Here is a 19,165-nt window from a genome sequence, read left to right on the forward strand (position 1 = left end):
TAAGAAGCCAGCATTTAGGACAGACAATGATACAAGCCAATGGCAAATATGAGCGGAGAGTGGGTGGGGCTTCTATTTGCTACTCCACCACAACAAGTCTTGCATAGCAGCGCATGGGCCCTAGGCTCGACCTAAAAAACTGGAACAAAGACTGAAGCCATGGTTATCAATGGAAAAACAACAATTCATGTGCTCCTTGTGCAAAACCTAGTAGGATCTGTTCATTTTAACTGACCATACATCAAAAAACCAGTTAGAAAACATTTGGGAATACTCTTTCGAACAAGAGCTGACAGCCGTCAATATTTCTCTACATGCTTACAGGTAAAAAAGGATTATCTGGTAAGATTTATGGTGAACGGACTCAGATAAAGCTGTATTATTTAAACATATAACCATTAAAATGAGTAAATTCTGAAAACTATAGGTATGCTTCATATTTTGTAGCACAATGCATTAATGTAGTGTTATTTCCGGGGCGCTGACCTAGTTGGGGGGAAACTGAGCACTGACAAGTGGGCGCAGACCCAGAGGTATGAGTAAAGCTTGTTTATAATGAGGCAGGTAACAGGTCCCTGTGGTTTAGTATTATAGTAATCATTGGAAAGATGTCTTCATTTTCATCTTTCTGAACTGAAAGATGGTTGGTGCTGCTATATGGTCAGTCAGAGCATTATTCCAGACCCTGGGTGTGGATACAGAGAAGGCCTGACCCCTGGTCTTTTACTTCTGGCATTTCTTGCCAAGCGATGTCCTAGCTCCTAAAGTGGATAGTTTTGCAGCGGTGTGCGCCCAGAATATCGATGGGACACAATATTGAGGGCAAAATGTTGAAAATAAATGTTGACAGGTAAGTAAGTCTAGATTTTCTATACCTACACCTCATATATGCACCTATGCCATATATATATATATATATATATCGTCAAAGTACGTGAATGTGGGGTTAGGAATAGTTAATCTGTACTTCGTAATATGCACTTACATTTGGATATTTTTTCCTTTGAAATTCTGTCCTCAATATTCGCGTCAGCCAGGTGCGTGGCAGTGCTGTTTCTGTCCTTTTAAGTGATGCAGCTGGTCTTGAGAATGATGGATGTCTGAAGCAGTTCTGACTCTGTAACCTATTCAACAGTTGAGTTTTCCACCAATGTGGGATTCCATTCAGAGTATGGAGGAATTTAATCAGGCTGTGTTGGCTGCATTGAGTGAACTGAGCTCTGGGGTGCCTAGAGGAGCCTTTGGGATTGACTGAAATTGTGTCGGGTGTGGTGGCTTGGGCTTCATTTCTGCAATCTTCCAAACAGATGATGGTTGTATGCCTGAACACACAACACCTCAGGTTCAACTGATCCTCTGTGTTTTTATTCTTGCCATAGATCTGACACTAAACCCACTATTATCACTGACACATGAGCACTTAACACAGGCAGGGAAAAGACCCTAATAAAGAGCGCCCGTTGAGGACCCCACTAGGCAGTGCACTGCCGACCTAGCGTGGAACAGAATCCTATGATGAAACATGCCATCTTGGTTGGTGAGGATTCTTGTCCTTGCTTTTAAAATTCAGGTGCAGGTTCTCATGGAGAACACATGTTTTATCTAAACGAGGTGCTATTGTGGGTCAACTTGCGGGAAGAAGCACTGCAGATTTTGGGTCTAACCATAGAACTTGTGCAGTCTGTAACTCATCTGGTGGGGAAGGAGAATCTGACAGCAGACTACCTAACCAAGATGTATCAATCATAATAGGAACATCATCAGGAGATACTGGAGAACCTGTTTTATTTTGGGGCATTCTGACCATAGTTCAGTTTGCCATTTGCAAGAATACGAAATGTGGCCTGTTTTCTCTCCTATGAGATAGGAGATGCCCTGATGTTGCTGTGGACTATTCTCCTTCAGTTTGCTTTTCCTCTTTATCCTCTGATTTTGGGCGTTCTGGCCTTTATTCACCTTTACAATGCTTACGTTCTGGATTGGTCAAATCTTAAATTTGAATATTCTAAGTTTGGGAGCTAGGAACTTGAAAGGTTAGCTCTTTCTTATTATACTTTACCTAAAGAGTGATGAAGGTTTTATTGGCAACTAGTCAGCCTTCCACTAAAGCTATTTACTTGAATTGGTTAAAGATATTTGCCTGCTGTTACAATTCTAGGTCTTATCCATTAATGGCACTGATGGGTCATTTCCTTTGGTTGGTTTTAGTACAGAAAGCGTTTAGCATTTCTAAAAGTCCAATCCGGGATGACCAACATAACAGGTGTGAGCTATAAGAACGCCCACTACTGCAACCCAGATCTACCAGTTGGTGCCTATGTTGAATGGCATCTGAGCCAATGAGACATCATAACTCATCGGGTTGGCATGGGAGAATATTAGCCTGATGGTCTTTTTTAACTCTCAGGTTGGTGGAATAGAACACTTTGGCACAGTGTGGTGTAATTAAGATGGCTAATGCTGATACATATATTGGTGAGAACCATGGTGCGATCAGACTTTTCTGAGACCACAGAGGGCATGAGGACAAGTTTCGTCACAAAAAGAGTCAAGCTAATACCAAACAATTGTCTGAGCATGGGGTTGATGGAGTACCCGATAGAGAGGAAACTGTGAACTTGGATGCATTGGAGTGCATGACTCCCTGAGAGAAAAGATCTCGGTGTGGTTGGGCTTGCGGGGAGGAGGAGTGGCAGAGAAGATGCTTCAAGCAGAGGGTAAAACAAAGTGCACCTTCCTGAGAAGGTTGTATCAGATCGTTTTCCTTTACCAACTCACAGAATAGATGTATACATAGATTCGTTGTAGGCAAATTTATGTTACCTCTAGAACTATGTTAGGTTGATTCCAACTTCACTTTCCCTGGTCCTTATTTGTTCATATATTAAATATATGTTTTGTTTGAAGTAAAGTCTACACCGTGTGTTATATTTTATGATTTTTTGACAGATGTCTGCTAAGTAAAATCACTCTTTCAATGCTAGATTGATCATCAGTTCACCACTAATTAGGGTTGAACAGCAATACATCTTTTTGAGATAATATCTCTGAAATTCATCTACAAATAAAATCCCTTGTAGGCAAGCCTTCACTTATTTCAAGTTGTATCGCCCAAGCCTCCAAGGGTACATTGGGTTTTCCCACTCCTTCTGACTGTATAAAAGCAGTGGGTAGTGGTCAAAATCCCCAGAGGCCCATGAGAAACCTCCAGCATCAAAGCACCGTACTGTGGTGGCCCTTGATATGTAAGAACACCCATAAATGGTTCTGCGGTCCACTCATTGCTTATCTGCCATCAGACAAGCTATGACCCCTGATGCGCCGTTTGCAGTACTACCTTGCCTTGCCATCATTATCGGATCCCCATTTCCCGTTAGTGTCCAGCTGTCTTCTGGGTACAGTTAGACTGTTGTGACCAGAAACCACACTTGGGGCAGAACTCAAGACTGTCCCGTTACTCAGTAAAAGGAAACTGTGGTCTGGTTTGTGGACACCACATCGAAACCAAAAACAAGTGTAAGAACTAAAAACTGGTCAGGTTTTCTTTCTTTCCCCCCAGAAAATATTATTTCTCTATGTTTGTTGTATGAATGGCATTCTCCCAGAGTGACTGTGGGTGGACTGGAAAGTGCCTGTTAAATGGGAGTCTATATGCAACCGTTTGATGCAGTGCATTTAGTTAGGGTGAGTGAAGATTGAAGCCGCTGAGGGGCACAGTATGAAGAAGAGGGTCCACTTGAGGCTTCAGAGGAAATTTCCAGCTGCTGAAGCAACAGCCCCATAGAGGTTTGGGTATAGAGACCATTGAGTTGCTTGAATGCAGTTGTGTTGGTTGGTATGCTTCCCTAGACGGAGGACCTGCGAGTGTGTAACGTGTTCCATTGTTGCCAGTTGGGACTGGCAATAACATCACGTATTAAATATTGTTTTGGGCAAAATCATGTGCATTAATTTCAGTCTGGCTGTTTAGTAGTCTATGTGAAATGTCATTGTGGTTTCCACGTGTTTGCATAGCCTCTATGTTTCTGCATAGTGTAGTTAATTGACCAATCGATATGCTAGGGATTTCAAGAAGTCTGCTAGTGGGTGGGGTGTCTGCCACCCTGGTATATACCTGGCAAACACAGGAGTTTGCCAGGTATGGCTATGACGGAAAATGTTGTTGGGAATGTAAGATGGTCCAAGGGGCTAACCAACTTAGAGAGATGTCCACAGAATTCGTGGGCAGGTGACTGCTGTAACTAGGTAACACGAGGGAATGACAGTGTTAGAAGGTGAATGTAGTATCTGGGCCTGCTCATGTGGGTTCCGGTAAGGTAGCACAGCTACTCATGGCCAGACAACCAGCATAACTTTGTGTTTCTCCTAGCATGAGGCAATAGATTGATGGTTTGTGTGGGCAGCGCCTTGTTGCCAGAGTACACATAAAGAGTGTGATTGGCCAGGAGGAGGAAGTGACATGCATGATCATTGTCTGGGTCACAATGCTCTTGAAGGATAAGTCAGTGGTCGGTTAATATTTGGCCACAAGTGCCAGAAGGAGGATGCCTCTTAGAAGGCTGGAACCTTGCGCCACTTGGGGTACGTGTGGCGAATAAAGCTCTAGGACAGAGCCGGGAACACTTCTCGCCATCCAGCTCCCTCCCACTATTTCTCCAGTTCCCTGCACGTCATCGTATTCTCATTCCATGAGATTGTGATCTCATGATAAACACAAAACATCTCCCTCCTAAACAAAACATAAAAGAACAAGTAATAACCGCAGTAAGTGGAGAATTGAGTGGACTCAGAATTCTACGAGAAAACTAATATCTTACACTAAAGATTAATAATCGTAACATTAGTAGTAACAGAGCAATGCATCATTAAATAAAGACATCTATGGGGTACCTAGAGTGCATTGTTGGAGTGGCAGAGATGGGAGAAGGTTGCCCCAGAGTGTAATCATCCATCTTTCGGGCCGCTGTAGGAAGCGTCCAGGCCCTGATGGTACGGTCCACACTTACAGACCTCAAACACGAACTTTCCCCCACAACAGAGGAATCAACGCACCCACGTCCAACTTCTGCCTCCGAATAATCATCCATCAACCAATGCATTTATGTTTGGGGTCATTGCAAACTCATCTCCCTCTCCTTTCCACCCTGCAAAGGGGTCATACATTTTCCAGGTTGGGAACAATTATTTCCCCACAGAGAAAAAAGAACAGCGCACGTGTGCCGGGGTCTCTGTGCGGACCTCTGTGCTATAGAACTCCGCACAGCAGGAAGACGACCCTGGGGGACGAGTCACCTGACATTTCCCACTCAATCACTTTAGGCTTGCCCTGGCACAGCTCGAGAAGGATGACGAATAATAGAAATAACGAAATCTGCACTTATATGTGGTCCGTCGGCTAGACTTTCGACTTTGGTGCTGGAAGCCAGGGTTCGAGCCTCGGGGTCGCGTCCACATCCTGTGATTCTGGGCAAACCACTTTATCTCCCCCTGCCTGAATGTGTAATGTAAATACGGTGCTCGTGTAAAGCGCTCCAATACCTTCGGGTCGAGTTCGCGCTATATAAATATGCAAACAAAAAAAAAAAAGGTGCAGAATTACTCGTTTTTTCATGAAGAGGGTCCTGCATGTTCTTCACATTCCCACTCAGCTATGGAAACCCCACTCTTACTGTATATCACAGGTTGTGCCAACCTTGCCATTTCTGAGGGGAGAGAGTTACTCCTGCCTTTTGACCCCATTCCACCCAATCACTGCTCAGCAGGCCCATGGCATAATAAAGGGCTGCCTTTGACAAACACCCACGTGTGCTCAGGTGCCTTTGTGATAACAGTTTTGCTGTTGTGAATTGTGAATAAGTATTTTCCTTGCTTAGCCCACTGCAAGGTGGAGGGCCATGGGGCAGTCACAAATTTAGTCTGAAAAATGATCTGTGAGGCATGGAAGGAGGGGGGTGTGCATTAACTACCGAGCCGTGCACTGTTCAATGAAGAAGAGAAACCAGGACTCATTTCTGGGTCACTTTGTTCCGAAGTCTGTAACTTAGATACTCAACAACAACATCTCCTGCGTGTCTGACAGTGGTGGCTCCCAGTGGCGGCTGGTAAGGTACGGTAGTGGCGGGTGGGGTGGGGGCGGCCATGTTTGAATTAACAAATCAATCACTTACCTGATCTCGCCGCGTCTCTCCTCCGTCTGTCCCGTGTCCAGTGAGTCTCTTCCAGGAAGCATCCACACTCCCCACAGCCAATCACAATGCAGCGTTGTGATTGGTAAGAACTCAGGCTCCCCATAGCCAATCACAGCGCTGCAATGCAGCGTTGTGATTGATCTGAGTGCCATGGTCCGGCGCTCAGCCAGGGAATGGGGGCCTGAGCATGTTCTCCATGCAGGCTGTAATGCAGCCTTCATTGAGAACGTGCAAAGTGCGCTTGACTGTTTGGCAGGTCAAACATTCATGCGCACTTTACAGAGTGCTCAACCACTCCTCCTCCCCGATGTCAGGAAAGCCAAATCCAGCCCGCCTTAGCCTGACGATCCGAAAAATAAAATGATAATAACTTTGGTTATTATCATTTAATATTTTTTGTTTACACTGCTCCGCGGGCAGTGGGACAATGCTCCTCCGCCTTAGCGGAGGAGCTGCCACTGGTGGCACCTCTGCTAAGGCAGAGGAGCATCGCCCCACTGCTTTCAGCAGTGTAAATAAAATAAAAATAAAATGATAATAACTTGTTATCTTTTTATTTGTTCCTGCTGCGACAGCATTGCGGGCAAGGCGGGGCTGCTCTGCTCACAGATCAGCAGGGGGAGGAGTGATGGCCACACTGTAAGTGCGCATGAATTTTTGGCCGGCCGTCTCGGGTCGGCCAAACAGTCATGCACGCTTTGCGTGTTCTGCACCCAGGCTGAGTACATGCCCAGGCTCCCACGGCCCTCAGGGTAATCACAATGCTGTGCTGCAGCATTGTGATTGGCTTAGGGAAGCCTGAGTGCTTCCTGTTCTGGCTGGGAGAGACGTGGCGAGACAATGGAGGAGGGACACGGCGAGGAGGTAAGTTTATTTACTTTTTTCTTTACCCCTTCCTGTCCCCCACCCCTGCCCCCGCCCTTCCCCGCCACCCCCGATTAGTGCCAGCCGCCAGATGTCTGATATTGTGTTAGCTTCAGCCAAGCTGTGATCCATGCAGCTGCACATTACATGTTTCTTTTCTCCGCCAAACTGAAAGTCTTGTTTCAAGACAATGCCCATTTCTTTCTCACACCTGAGGACGCCTGGCACTGGCTGGAGGAGAGCCCTCACCGTCGACCATCACAGGAACGGCCACATGAGACAGCTGACTGTGGAGGGTTGGGGGCCAGGTCAACACTTTAGTCCTTGATACAGAAACATAGAGCTAGGTATCTGAGAGGCGGGGGTAGACCCACACGCACCGCAGCTGATGACCACGTTGGAGGCGAGGAATCAACGGACTCAGTGGGAGAGGGGCTTCTTCTGCAGGAGCCGAACTTCTTTGACATGGGGAGATGATCCGTCGGCCCAGCAGACAATGGAGGATGATCTGAGCCATGGCTCTGATAGTGCAGCATCTAACCCTGAACTAATGCACAAAGAAACCGGAGATCTTGTAAACTCTTGATCTTGCAGGGGTCCGGTAGGACCCCGGGGGGCGCTATGTTGTTGACAATTGGCAGCACAATATTTGGTGTGGTTGCAGCTTGCTAAAGGCCCCCTACCCCATTTGGTGTGTTTGGTATGAGTGGTCTGTGTTGGGAGTGCTAGGGAAGTGATTGTGGATTATACGTTAATTTTGTATTGTGTAAATGGTGAGAGGGTGGGCGGGCGACAGACCTCTCACCATTTGTTTGTGAGGAGTTATGTTTGGTTTGCAAGTTGTGGATGCTCGCGATGACTTGTGGGAGATGGGGCGAGGGGGTGGGAGTTATGTGTTTTGGGTTTGTTTTTTTGCCGCATTTTTGGCTGAGAAGGCACAGTAATAGTAGTATAGCGTACAGTCCTAGAATGCAACATCCGTCAAGCTGCAGACATCATGAACTCCACGATGCAGGATAGGCACTTGGGTGATACCAACTTTTCTGTCTTGTCTTGGAATGTATGTGGCCTGGGCAGCAAGATAAAGAGGGGATTAGTGATACAATACAGACGTAGACTTCGATCCGAATCGGTCTTGCTCCAAGAAACATACCTGAAAGGGACTCACTGCCCATTCCTAGGCATGGGTGCGCACCCTACATTGGAAGATGCAGATTTGCTTCTGGATCCCGGGGGATCCTGTGTTGATACAGAAGTCCACAGCGTTTCAGGTTATCCAGACATGGATTGATCTTTGTGGCACATATGTCAGGGTTTAAATACAGTGGGGATGTACGGACATCACCCTAGTTAGTGTATATACACCCCCCCCCACATTGCAACCTTTCACACTGGACAAGGTGGCCAAAATACTTATGGTGGCTTCCTCCTCCTTACACATTGTCGGAGGAGATTTCAATGATGTTATGGCGCCCATCTTGGATCGCTCTAGGCAGGTAGCAGTACTGACATGAGATTTGGTGTAGGCACGCTTTGTGGTGGCCTTGCAGCTCTTTGATCTTTGTTCATTGTACTGCCCTTATCGTTTTCTTTTTTGCTGTCTGTGTCTGCTGTTGTCTGTCTTCCCCCTATGCCTGTATTTTCTCCTGTACCCTTCTTTCCCTCTGTTCCCATCGTCACCCCCGTGGTTCTGTGCCCGTTTTTCCTTCTGTGACCCCTGTGATCTGTGTCCGCTTTTCCTTCTGTGACCCTCGTGATTCTCTGCCAGTTTTTCCTTCTGTGATCCCCGTGATTCTGTGCCCTTACCTTCTGTGACCCCCGTGATCTGTGCCCGCTTTTCTTTCTGTGACCCCCGTGATTCTCTGCCCGTTTTTCCTTCCTTGACCCCCGTGATTCTGTGCCTTTGCCTTCTGTGACCCCCATGATCTGTGTCCGCTTTTCCTTCTGTGACCCCAGTGATCCATGCCCGCTTTTCTTTCTGTGACCCCCGTGATTCTGTGCCCGTTTTTCATTCTGCGACCCCCGTGATTCTGTGCCCGCTTTTCCTTCTGTGACCTCCATGATTCTGTGCCCTTGTCTTCCGGGCCATTCACCGCTCCTGTTCCCGCCGCTGCGTCCCCGCCCCCCTGACTGCCCATTCACTGCCCCTACCTCCTGCCTCCCAGCTGCTCCTCCCTCCCCCATATATGCCGGCCGCGCACAGCGGGCACGCCTAAGGCAAGCCTGTCTGCACCCGTCCGCGCCTGGACTGCACCCAGTGCCAGGACCCCTGGCCCCCGCGAATGCCACGACGCCCGCCTCTGCTACAACTCCAGCACCCTCCACGCACTCAACGCCAGATGATCACGCACCTGCTGCCTGGCCGCCCCGAAGCGCACCCAAGGAGCCTTCTCCTGCCGGAACTGCAGCTTCACCAGCATCCGGCCCGCCAACCCACCTACCAAAGAACCCAACCACCTCAGATGCATCCTTCTCAACACCTGCTCCGCACGCAAACATGCCGTGGAACTCTTGGACCTACTGGACTCCAACACCTCAGACGTCACCTTCCTGACAGAGACCTGGCTGAACCCCTCCTCGGCACCCGACATCGCCAAAGCCATCCCGGAAGGCTATAAGATCACCCGCAGGGACCGCACCAATGGAGTAGGAGGAGGAATCGCTATCGTCCACAGGAACACTCTCAAAGTCTCAACCAACACCGACGACACCCTCAGCACCGCCAAACACCTGCACTTCCAGATCCACACCGATCCCAACACCACCCTCAGAGGAACCCTCATCTACAGACCCCACGGACCACGAGCACAGTTCAGCGACTCCATCACCGACCTTGTCAGCACACACGCCCTCGCCTCCATGGACTACGTCCTCCTCAGGGACCTGAACTTCCACCTCGAGAGCAACAATGACACCAACTCCTCCACCCTGATCGACAATCTCACCAACCTCGGACTCAGACAACTCGTCACTAGTCTCACCCACTCCGCCAGCCACACGCTTGACCCCATCTTCTCCGCAAGCTCCCACGTCTCCTTCAACCACACCACCGAGCTACACTGGACCGATCACCGCTGCATCCACTTCACCTTTTGGAAACCCATCACGCACCACCGCACTCAACAGATGCCGCGCCACTGCTGGAGCAAAGTCACCGAAGACCAGCTTTCCACCACCCTCGCCCAGAGCCCACCCGCAAATCCGACTAACCCCGACACCGCCGCTCGCAACCTCAGACAGTGGATCAACGACTGTGCCAACATCCTCACCCCGCGCAAGAAGCCCTCCAACACCCACACTAGCAAGAAAGCCAGCTGGTTCACCGAAGACCTCCAGGCCTCCAAGCGAACCTGCTGAAAACTCGAAAAAAACTGGATCTGTGAACGAACACCGGAAAGCTACACAGCCCACAAGAACGCCACCCGCGGACAGCACCACCTCATCAGATCTGCCAAAAGGACCTCCTTCAAAGACCGCCTAGACAACAACGCACACAACAGCAAAGAGCTCTTCAACATCGTGAAGGAACTCTCCAACCCCAGCTCCAACACCAACGACATCCCACCTTCACAAGACCTGTGCGACTCGCTGGCCACCTTCTTCCATCGCAAGATCGCAGATATCCACGACAGCTTCAACGCCGTCACCACCCCGGCAACCACTGAGACCCCCGCTCCCACGACCACCACCCGCACCAACCGCCTGATCGCCTGGACCAACATCAATGACGACGACCCGGAAGACCCCTGCCCTCACCACATCTTCAAAAAAGCCAGCAGCACCATCACACCCCATCTCCGGAAAACCATCAACATCTCCTTCGAGACAGCGACCTTCCCAGAGAGCTGGAAGCACGCAGAGATCAACGCCTTACTCAAGAAACCCAAGGCGGACCCCAAGGACCTCAAAAACTTCCGACGCATCTCCCTGCTCCCGTTCCCGGCAAAGATCATCGAAAAGGCCGTCAACAAACAACTGGCCAGATTCCTCGAGGAGAACAGCATCCTGGACCCGTCCCAGTCCGGGTTCCGCAGCAACCACAGCACCAAAACTGCCCTCATCGCTGCCACCGATGACATCAGGACCCTGCTAGACAACGGGCAAACCGTGGCCCTGTCAGCCGCCTTCGACACGGTCTGCCACCGCACACTACGAACACGCCTCTACGACGCCGGAATCCAAGAGAAGGCCCTGGACTGGACCTCCTCCATCCTCTCCGGCAGAACAGAGACCGTCTGCCTCCCCCCCTTCCACCCCGAAGCCACTGAGATCATCTGCGGCGTACCCCAAGGCTCATCCCTCAGTCCAACGTTGTTCAACGTCTACATGGCACCGCTCACCCACATCGCACGATGGCACGACCTCAACATAATCTCCTATGCCGACGACACCCAGCTGATCCTCTCCCTCACCAAGGACCCCCACACTGCCAAAACCAACCTCCACGAAGAAATGAAGGCCGTTGCCGACGGGATGAGGAACAGCCGACTGAAGCTGAACTCGGACAAGACGGAGGTCCTCATCCTCGGATCCACCCCCAAGGCCTGGGACGACTCCTGGTGGCCGACTGCACTAGGAACACCCCCAACACCCACCGACCATGCACGCAACCTAGGGGTCATCCTCGACTCCACCCTCTCCATGACGAAGCAGGTCAACGCCGTCTCCTCCTCATGCTTCAACACCCTCCGCATGCTTCGCAAAATCTTCAAGTGGATCCCCACCGAAACAAGAAGGACGGTCACCCAGTCCCTCGTCAGCAGTAGACTGGACTACGGAAACACACTCTGCGCAGGAGCCCCGGCCAAACTCCTGAAACGGCTTCAACGCATCCAGAACGCCTCCGCACGCCTGATCCTCGACATCCCTCGCCGCAGCCACATCACACCCCACCCGAGAGACCTGCACTGGCTCCCTGTCAACAAGAGGATAACCTTCAAACTCCTCACCCACGCACACAAGGCACTCCACAACACCAGACCAACGTACCTCAATGGCCGACTCAGCCTCTACACCCCCACCCGCCAGCTCCGCTCAGCAGACCGCGCCCTCGCCACCGTCCCCCGCATCCGAAGAGTGACCGCCGGCGGCAGATCATTCTCCCACCTCGCCGCCAAGACATGGAACACCCTCCCCATCTGCCTGCGGCAGACCGAAGCCCTTCTGACCTTCAGAAGACTTCTCAAGACCTGGCTCTTCGAACAGTAGCAGCTCCCCCCCACCCCCGCCCCAGCGCCTTGAGACCCTCGCGGGTATGTAGTGCGCTTTACAAATGCCATGATTGATTGATTGATTGATCTTTGGCATCGCTGCCACCCTAACGTGCAAGGTTATTCGTACTTGTCTGGGGTGCATGGGGTTTTTTCCTCGGCTTGTTTATGGTTTTGCTCCAGCGCTGGAAGTCGGGGTGGTATCCAGGGCAGAATATTTGGCATGGGGTCTTTCAGATCATTTCCGGCTCTGGGTCACAATAGGGAAGAAGAAACAAGTAATACCTACGAGATGGAAATCGAATGCCTGAGACCTGAGGGATGTAGATTTGGCCAGAGAGATACAGACTGATATGGAGTTGTACTTCTCTGAAAACGAGGGCTCTGTGAAGTCCGCTTTGACCCTCTGGGAGGCTTATAAAGTGGTTCTTCAGGACTGAATGCTACCATGTACAAAAATGTATGAGGTGGGACAGATTGATGAGCTCAAACGCTGGCTGCAAGCCATGGAAGCGACGCACTGTGGACATCCTAACCCTCAGACTTTTAGGCAACTTGAGGTGCTGTGAACGGAATACCGAGAATTGGTTTAGAGGTGAAGCGGAGTCAGCTGGCCAACCATCACCATCTCTATGACACTGGTGATAAGGTGGGCAAACTACTGGTGTGGCTCTGCAACAAAGAGGCAGGGGCATGCTGGGTGGAGACCAAAACTGTTCCTAGGGGAGACTCCTATGCGATGGACACCCAAATATTGGGGGAATTTGCACGATATTATGCAGAGTTTAATGGGGCACGTTTGCGCTTGAGAGCTGACCAAATCCAGGAGTTTCTTGCAACAGTGACATCCCCTGTTCTCTCTGCACAGGACCACAATGATCTTGACAGGGACATAAACCTCTCTGAGGTACAGGCAGCCATTGTGCAGCTTAAACCTGGGAAGACCCCAGGACCTAATGGTCTACCAGCTGAATTTTTGATAAATTACGCTGGCACGCTGGGTCCTCATCTTTTGAACCAGATTTACAATGTGGGCAAACCTAGGACCAGCTGTGACTCATATCTCCTTATTTCACTTTTAAACATGGAGGCCAAGGTGTTGGCAATGATCCTGGTGACTAGGCTGTTAAAAGTTATGGCCCCACTGATACATGGCAACCAACCAGGCTTCATGCCAGATGGATCCACTTGCCTTGACTTGCGACGATTGCACAACTGGCTGGAAGAAGTCTGGGATAGGGAGGCTGAGAAAGCTTTTGATGCTATTCATTGGCCCTATCTCCAGCAAACACTGGTTAACTTTGGTTTTGGTCCTAAGTATAGGCAGTGGGTGTCATTAATCTATCAAGCCCTGACAGCCACGGTAAGAGTGAATGGGGTCCTCTCGGAGGAGTTCCCATTTGAGTGGGGGGCGTGGCAGGGATGCCCCTTATCCCCTCTCCTTTTTGCTCTCAGGTTGGAACCACTGGTTTTGGAATCCAGCCCGCCGGAAGAAAAAATCTAGCTCTACATGGACAATATCCTTTTTTATATTATGGAGACTCATGCCATGATCCCAGTAATTTTCCAAGTCATAGAATTGTGTGGCGGCCATGGCATAACTGGCTAACGAGCATTTCTAAGTAAACAATGCAATACCAAATGGTTTTATAGTATGCTTTAAAAACATTTGTTTTGCTTTCTTTATTTAGAAGTACATATGGGTCCCCATCCACAAAATCAGCCCCCACTGCAGTGAAATCGGCCACTAGCTTCGCAGCCCACCAAAACGCCCGGTAGCCAGTCCGGCCCTGGTGGTGGCTACTTGGGATACAAAATTAATTGGGAGAAATCTTTGCTGTTTCAACCTTATGGCATCTCTGACAATGCCAAGCCACTTCCTTTTGGAGAGATTCTGAGCATTGGCGTGGGCTGCCCCTGACTATAATGGGAAGGGCTGCCATCTTCAAGATAATTACTGTCCTCAAGTTGCTATATAGCCTCGAAAATAGATATTATACTATCCTGAAAGATATGTTCAACAAAATTGATAGAGAGGTGAGGATGTTGCTGTGGAGTGGGAGGCACCCTTGGGTGGTGCTGCGGATTCTCCAGTTGAACTTTTAAAATGGGAGGATATCCCTTCCGGATATTCAGGCCTATTATTGGGAAGCACATCTGATACCCATTAATGATTGGATGTTTGCATCGCGGGACCACCCAACGTACATGTTGGAAAGTGCCTAAATGCAGCCCCACTCCTCTTTGCACTATATCTATGAAGGGTCTGGTTCAGACAGGTTACTGCCGGTGATGCAGGTGACATTAAGATTGTGGAAATGAGCCTCCAAGGCTATGAGCTGGCCATATAGGGTTACCAGGGAAACACCACTGTGGGAAAGGGACATAGTGAGAGAATATGGGAATTTACGTGGGTTTGAGCCCTGGGACTAAAATAGGTAACATTCTGGAAGATGGGGCCTAATGCCCTTCCCATCCCTGAGGCAGGAATATCACCTGCATCTAAACCAGCACTTAAAATGTATGCAGTTCCGTCACGCCTGACTAGCTGAGTGTTTTTGCATGGTTTACATACCTGAATACGCCCCGCTTGAGGACAGGTTGCTTATGGAGGAGCTAGGGAGTAAGGCCATTTCGTACACTTATAAAACTATTAACAATAATGACCTTGACACATTAGGCCCACTACGAGAAAGATGGGTTACTGACATTGGGCAGAATGTGCAACATTCCATCCATCATCTTGTGTGTTTTGCTGTTCGCCCTATGTGGGAAGGGGTTTGCCCCGACGTGGGTCCCGTGCTCACTACACCACTGGAGTCAAGCTATCCTGGCTGAAGAGGGGTGAAACCCCGAAACCGGTCCTAGGATGCTTGATTCCGGTCCAGGGAAGACATGGCTTGGCAGTTCGGGCTGGACTGTTCCCATGAGGCACAGGGTCAAGACTGATTTGCATATGGCCATGTTTGAATTGGGGTGGCGTGGTGAGCAAAATAACGATGGATTAAACCCAGATCTGTGACTGGGGGTGAATGTTTTGCCTATGCGCAACATTCCGTTCATCATCTTGTGTGTTTTGCTGTTCGCCCTATGTGGGAAGGGTATGCCTAAACGTGGGTCCCGTGCTCACTACACCACTGGAGTCAAGCTATCCTGGCTGAAGAGGGGTGAAATCCCAAAACCGGTCTTAGGATGCTTGATTCTGGTCCAGGGAAGACATGGCTTGGCAGTTTAGGCTGGACTGTCCACTTGAGGCACAGGGTCAAGACTGATTTGCATATGGCCATGTCTGAACTGGGGTGGCGTGGTGAGCAAAATAACGATGGATTAAACCCAGATCCGTGACTGGGGGTGAATGTTTTGCCCATGTGCAACATTCCGTCCATCATCTTGTGTGTTTTGCTGTTCGCCCTATGTGGGAAGGGTATGCCCAGATGTGGGTCCCGTGCTCACTACGCCACTGGAGTCAAGCTATACTGGCTGAAGAGGGGTGAAACCCCGAAACCGGTCCAAGGATGCTTGATTCCGGTCCAGGGAAGACATGGTTTGGCAGTTCTGGCTGGACTGTTCCCATGAGGCACAGGGTCAAGACTGATTTGCATATGGCCATGTCTGAACTGGGGTGGCGTGGTGAGCAAAATAACGATGGATCAAACCCAGATCTGTGACTGGGGGTGAATGTTTTGCCAATGTGCAACATTCCGTTCCTCATCTTGTGTGTTTTGCTGTTTGCCCTTTGTGGGAAGGGTATGCCCAGACGTGGGTCCCGTGCTCACCACACCACTGGAGTCAAGCTATCCTGGCTAAAGAGGGGTGAAAACCCGAAACCGGTCCTAGGATGCTTGATTCCGGTCCAGGGAAGACATGGCTTGGCAGTTCGGGCTGGACTGTTCCCATGAGGCACAGGGTCAACACTGATTTGCATATGGCCATGTCTGAACTGGGGTGGCGTGGTGAGCAAAATAATGATGGATTAAACCCAGATCTGTGACTGGGGGTGAATGTATTGCCAATGTGAAACCTTCCGTCCATCATCTTGTGTGTATTGGGCAGAATGATGACACAGATTGGGTAGACGGCCTTGATGCATCCCCGGTAAAGTAGCAATAAAGTCGAGGCTCCGGCTGATACAATTTAAGGTCCTACATCAGGTTTATTACGATCGAGCCAGACTGCATAGGATGTGGAGGGCAGCCACACTACATTATTTGAGATGTATGGGGTCAAAGGCAACTTCCTCCACACATTTTGGAGTTGCCCCTTCATCCAGACGTATTAGACGGAGATTGTACAAGAACCTCATGCTATCCTAGAGGTCGATGTCCCACTTGACCTGAAATTTGTCCTCTTGGGAATACCGATGGGGCTGGATGTCCTGAGAGCCCAACTCTTGTTTTGTAATCTGGGTTTGACTGTGGTAAAGAGAGATATGGCCAAGTATTGGAGAGTCTGGGAGGTCCCCACTCTGCGCCAATAGAAGGTGGGTAAGGACGTGTAAATGGTGCTGAGCAATTCACATATAGGTGTAGGGGTTGTCCCCACAAATTTAGCAAAGTATTGGGACCTTGATGGCATTCCTACAGCTAGGGGGCCGAGACAGATGAGGTTGGTAATTTGTTACTAGGAACTACGGATGCTGTGTCCGGGCTGTCTGGATAGGATAACACTTACAGTTAAATGGGCTGTGATGCTTGGTTTGCCTTGCTGCTGGACACTCTGTGTTGTGAACATTGTTGAGATTGTTGTCACAGGCGAATTTGATCTCCTTTCTGATATTTTATTACCTTTGATGTGTTAGAACTTGCACGCTCATTACTTTAACATCTGTATCCTTTGTAAACATAGCTGTGGATGATCTATGATGTTTGATTATGTTGTTGTTTCAAAATCAAATAAAGATATATTTTTTTAAAGATATGGGGCCATATGTAGGTAACATAACATTTACCGATTCATAAATACTGAATTTTACCGATTCGGTATTTAATGAATCGGTAAATAGTATGTAGGTAATTAAGCGGTAATCATTACCGATTCGGTAAATATCGGTATTTATGAATCGGTATTTACCGAATCGGTAATAATACATCCCTTCCCATTCATTCCTTTGGGCCTGGAGGCCCATAGGAATGAATGGGAAGCCAGTTACTATTACCGATTCGGTAAATACCGAATCGGTAAAAGGGGAGGCATTATCATGGGTGGCAGGGTGTCACATTGACACCCTGTTGCACCCCTGATTCGTGCATGTGTGCACATGTGGCGCACATACATGCCCTAAGGGCATGATGTGTGCCACATGGCACTTCACAAATTGCACAAAAATGCTTTTTTAAAGGTATTCGTCATTTACCATCAACTTGTAGTTGGTGGTAAATAACGAATCCAGACACCAATAATGCACTCACTTGAGTGCCCCCTACATAGCATTTCTGGATTCGGTATGTACCGAATCTGTATTCTACCGATTTATTAAAATTCCGATTCGGTAAATACCGAATCCAGAAATCAGCCACCTACATCTCAAGTGCCTCAATACCGGTCGGTAACGGGATATTTACCGAATTTCGGCCGTTACCGACCGGTATTTGGCTTCCTACATATGGCCCATGGTGTTAGCTTCTAGTACACACCAACGTGCAAAGTTTATTCATGCCGATCTAGTGCTGATATTTCTCGTGCAATTAAAAGAAGTGGCAGCCGTTATGGGGCAGTAGTGGTGAGGGGGTGTTAAAAACAAAGAAAAAATCACTTACCTGCGGGATGCCACCTCTCCTCTGTCTTCTTTGGTCGACACAGGAAACAGGAAGCACACAGGCTCCCAGACTCCCCTATGCCAATCAGGGCGATGGTGTCATCATTATGACAGCAGCGTTGTAATTGGTCTGAGCGGCCTTGTTTGGCGCTCAGACAGGGATTGGTACGCTGTGCATGTTCCCCACCCAGTTGTGCAATATGAGCTCAAGATGGCCAGCAAAATTGTCATGCGGACTTAGAAAGTGGCCACTATTCCTCCCCCTGCTCTTTAGCCAGCCCAGCCCCACCCCGCACCTCAACAGAGACAGTATTGAAAAATAAAATGACAATAACATTGTGTTATTATTATTTTCCTGTGGGGCGACACTTTGCCCAGCGGAGGAGCCGCCGCTGATAAAAAGTCTATGATCACCTTTCAAAATATATATATCACGTTAATTGACTGGTGATATGTTCTAGCAGTATTTGATTAGTGAACTATACCTAGGTAACTCCACTGTATTCCATGCATGACATTTTCTTGCTGTTATCGAAGGTAACAAGTTGAGTGACTCTGCACAGTTCTCCTACATCAGAACTGGCCGGGTCTGCACTCAGCGACAACTAATCATCATCGTAAAGTGTCATACAGTCAATGCTGGAGAAACAGAAATAAGAACCAAATGGAGATCAGTAAAGTTACCTTTAGATAGAAAGAAACAGAAAGCCGTGTGACTTGAAAACACTTCTGCAAGGTGTTCTGGTTATTCAAAGGACCTGGAATATTCTATCTTGCAGCTTTGACGCGTTGGACGTGGAACTCAAAAACAACTTGAAGCTGGAGGAGGAAAGACTACAGCAAATGAAACAAAACTTGTTCCACAGTCAGGAGTTGTATCTGACTATCAAGAATGGCATTGACAATCTCTACGTCAAACTGTATGGGATCTCCCCTCCTAAGAAGGTACGTGTATGTTATCATTGCTGAATTTGTGAAAGAATAAGTGCTGAGGCCCCTAGATTTGGTCTAACTCCAGCTGTCCTTGCTGCTGGCTGTTGAGGTGACAAATACCAAGGTTGCACAGCCTTGATTCCACCTCATGCCTTTTGTTCATCACCGGACCTTCGCTGCCTCTCCATCTCAGTCCTGCAGGTTCTTTTTCACCC

At 48.9% G+C, this 19,165-nt stretch overlaps 1 protein-coding gene across 1 annotated transcript in view; it reads left to right on the forward strand.

Annotated features, from left to right (window-relative positions):
• The window catches only part of CCDC183 (coiled-coil domain containing 183), a 357,131-nt gene that overhangs the window by 261,442 nt on the left and 76,524 nt on the right, over positions 1–19,165 (forward strand). Inside the window, exon 11 of the mRNA XM_085615709.1 lies at positions 18,797–18,962. Coding sequence (XP_085471835.1) covers positions 18,797–18,962 — 166 coding nt within the window. The remainder of the gene's footprint in view (positions 1–18,796; positions 18,963–19,165) is intronic.

This window comes from Triturus cristatus, chromosome 1_2 (genome assembly GCF_964204655.1).
Source record: "Triturus cristatus chromosome 1_2, aTriCri1.1, whole genome shotgun sequence".
Taxonomy (NCBI): Eukaryota; Metazoa; Chordata; class Amphibia; order Caudata; family Salamandridae; genus Triturus; species Triturus cristatus.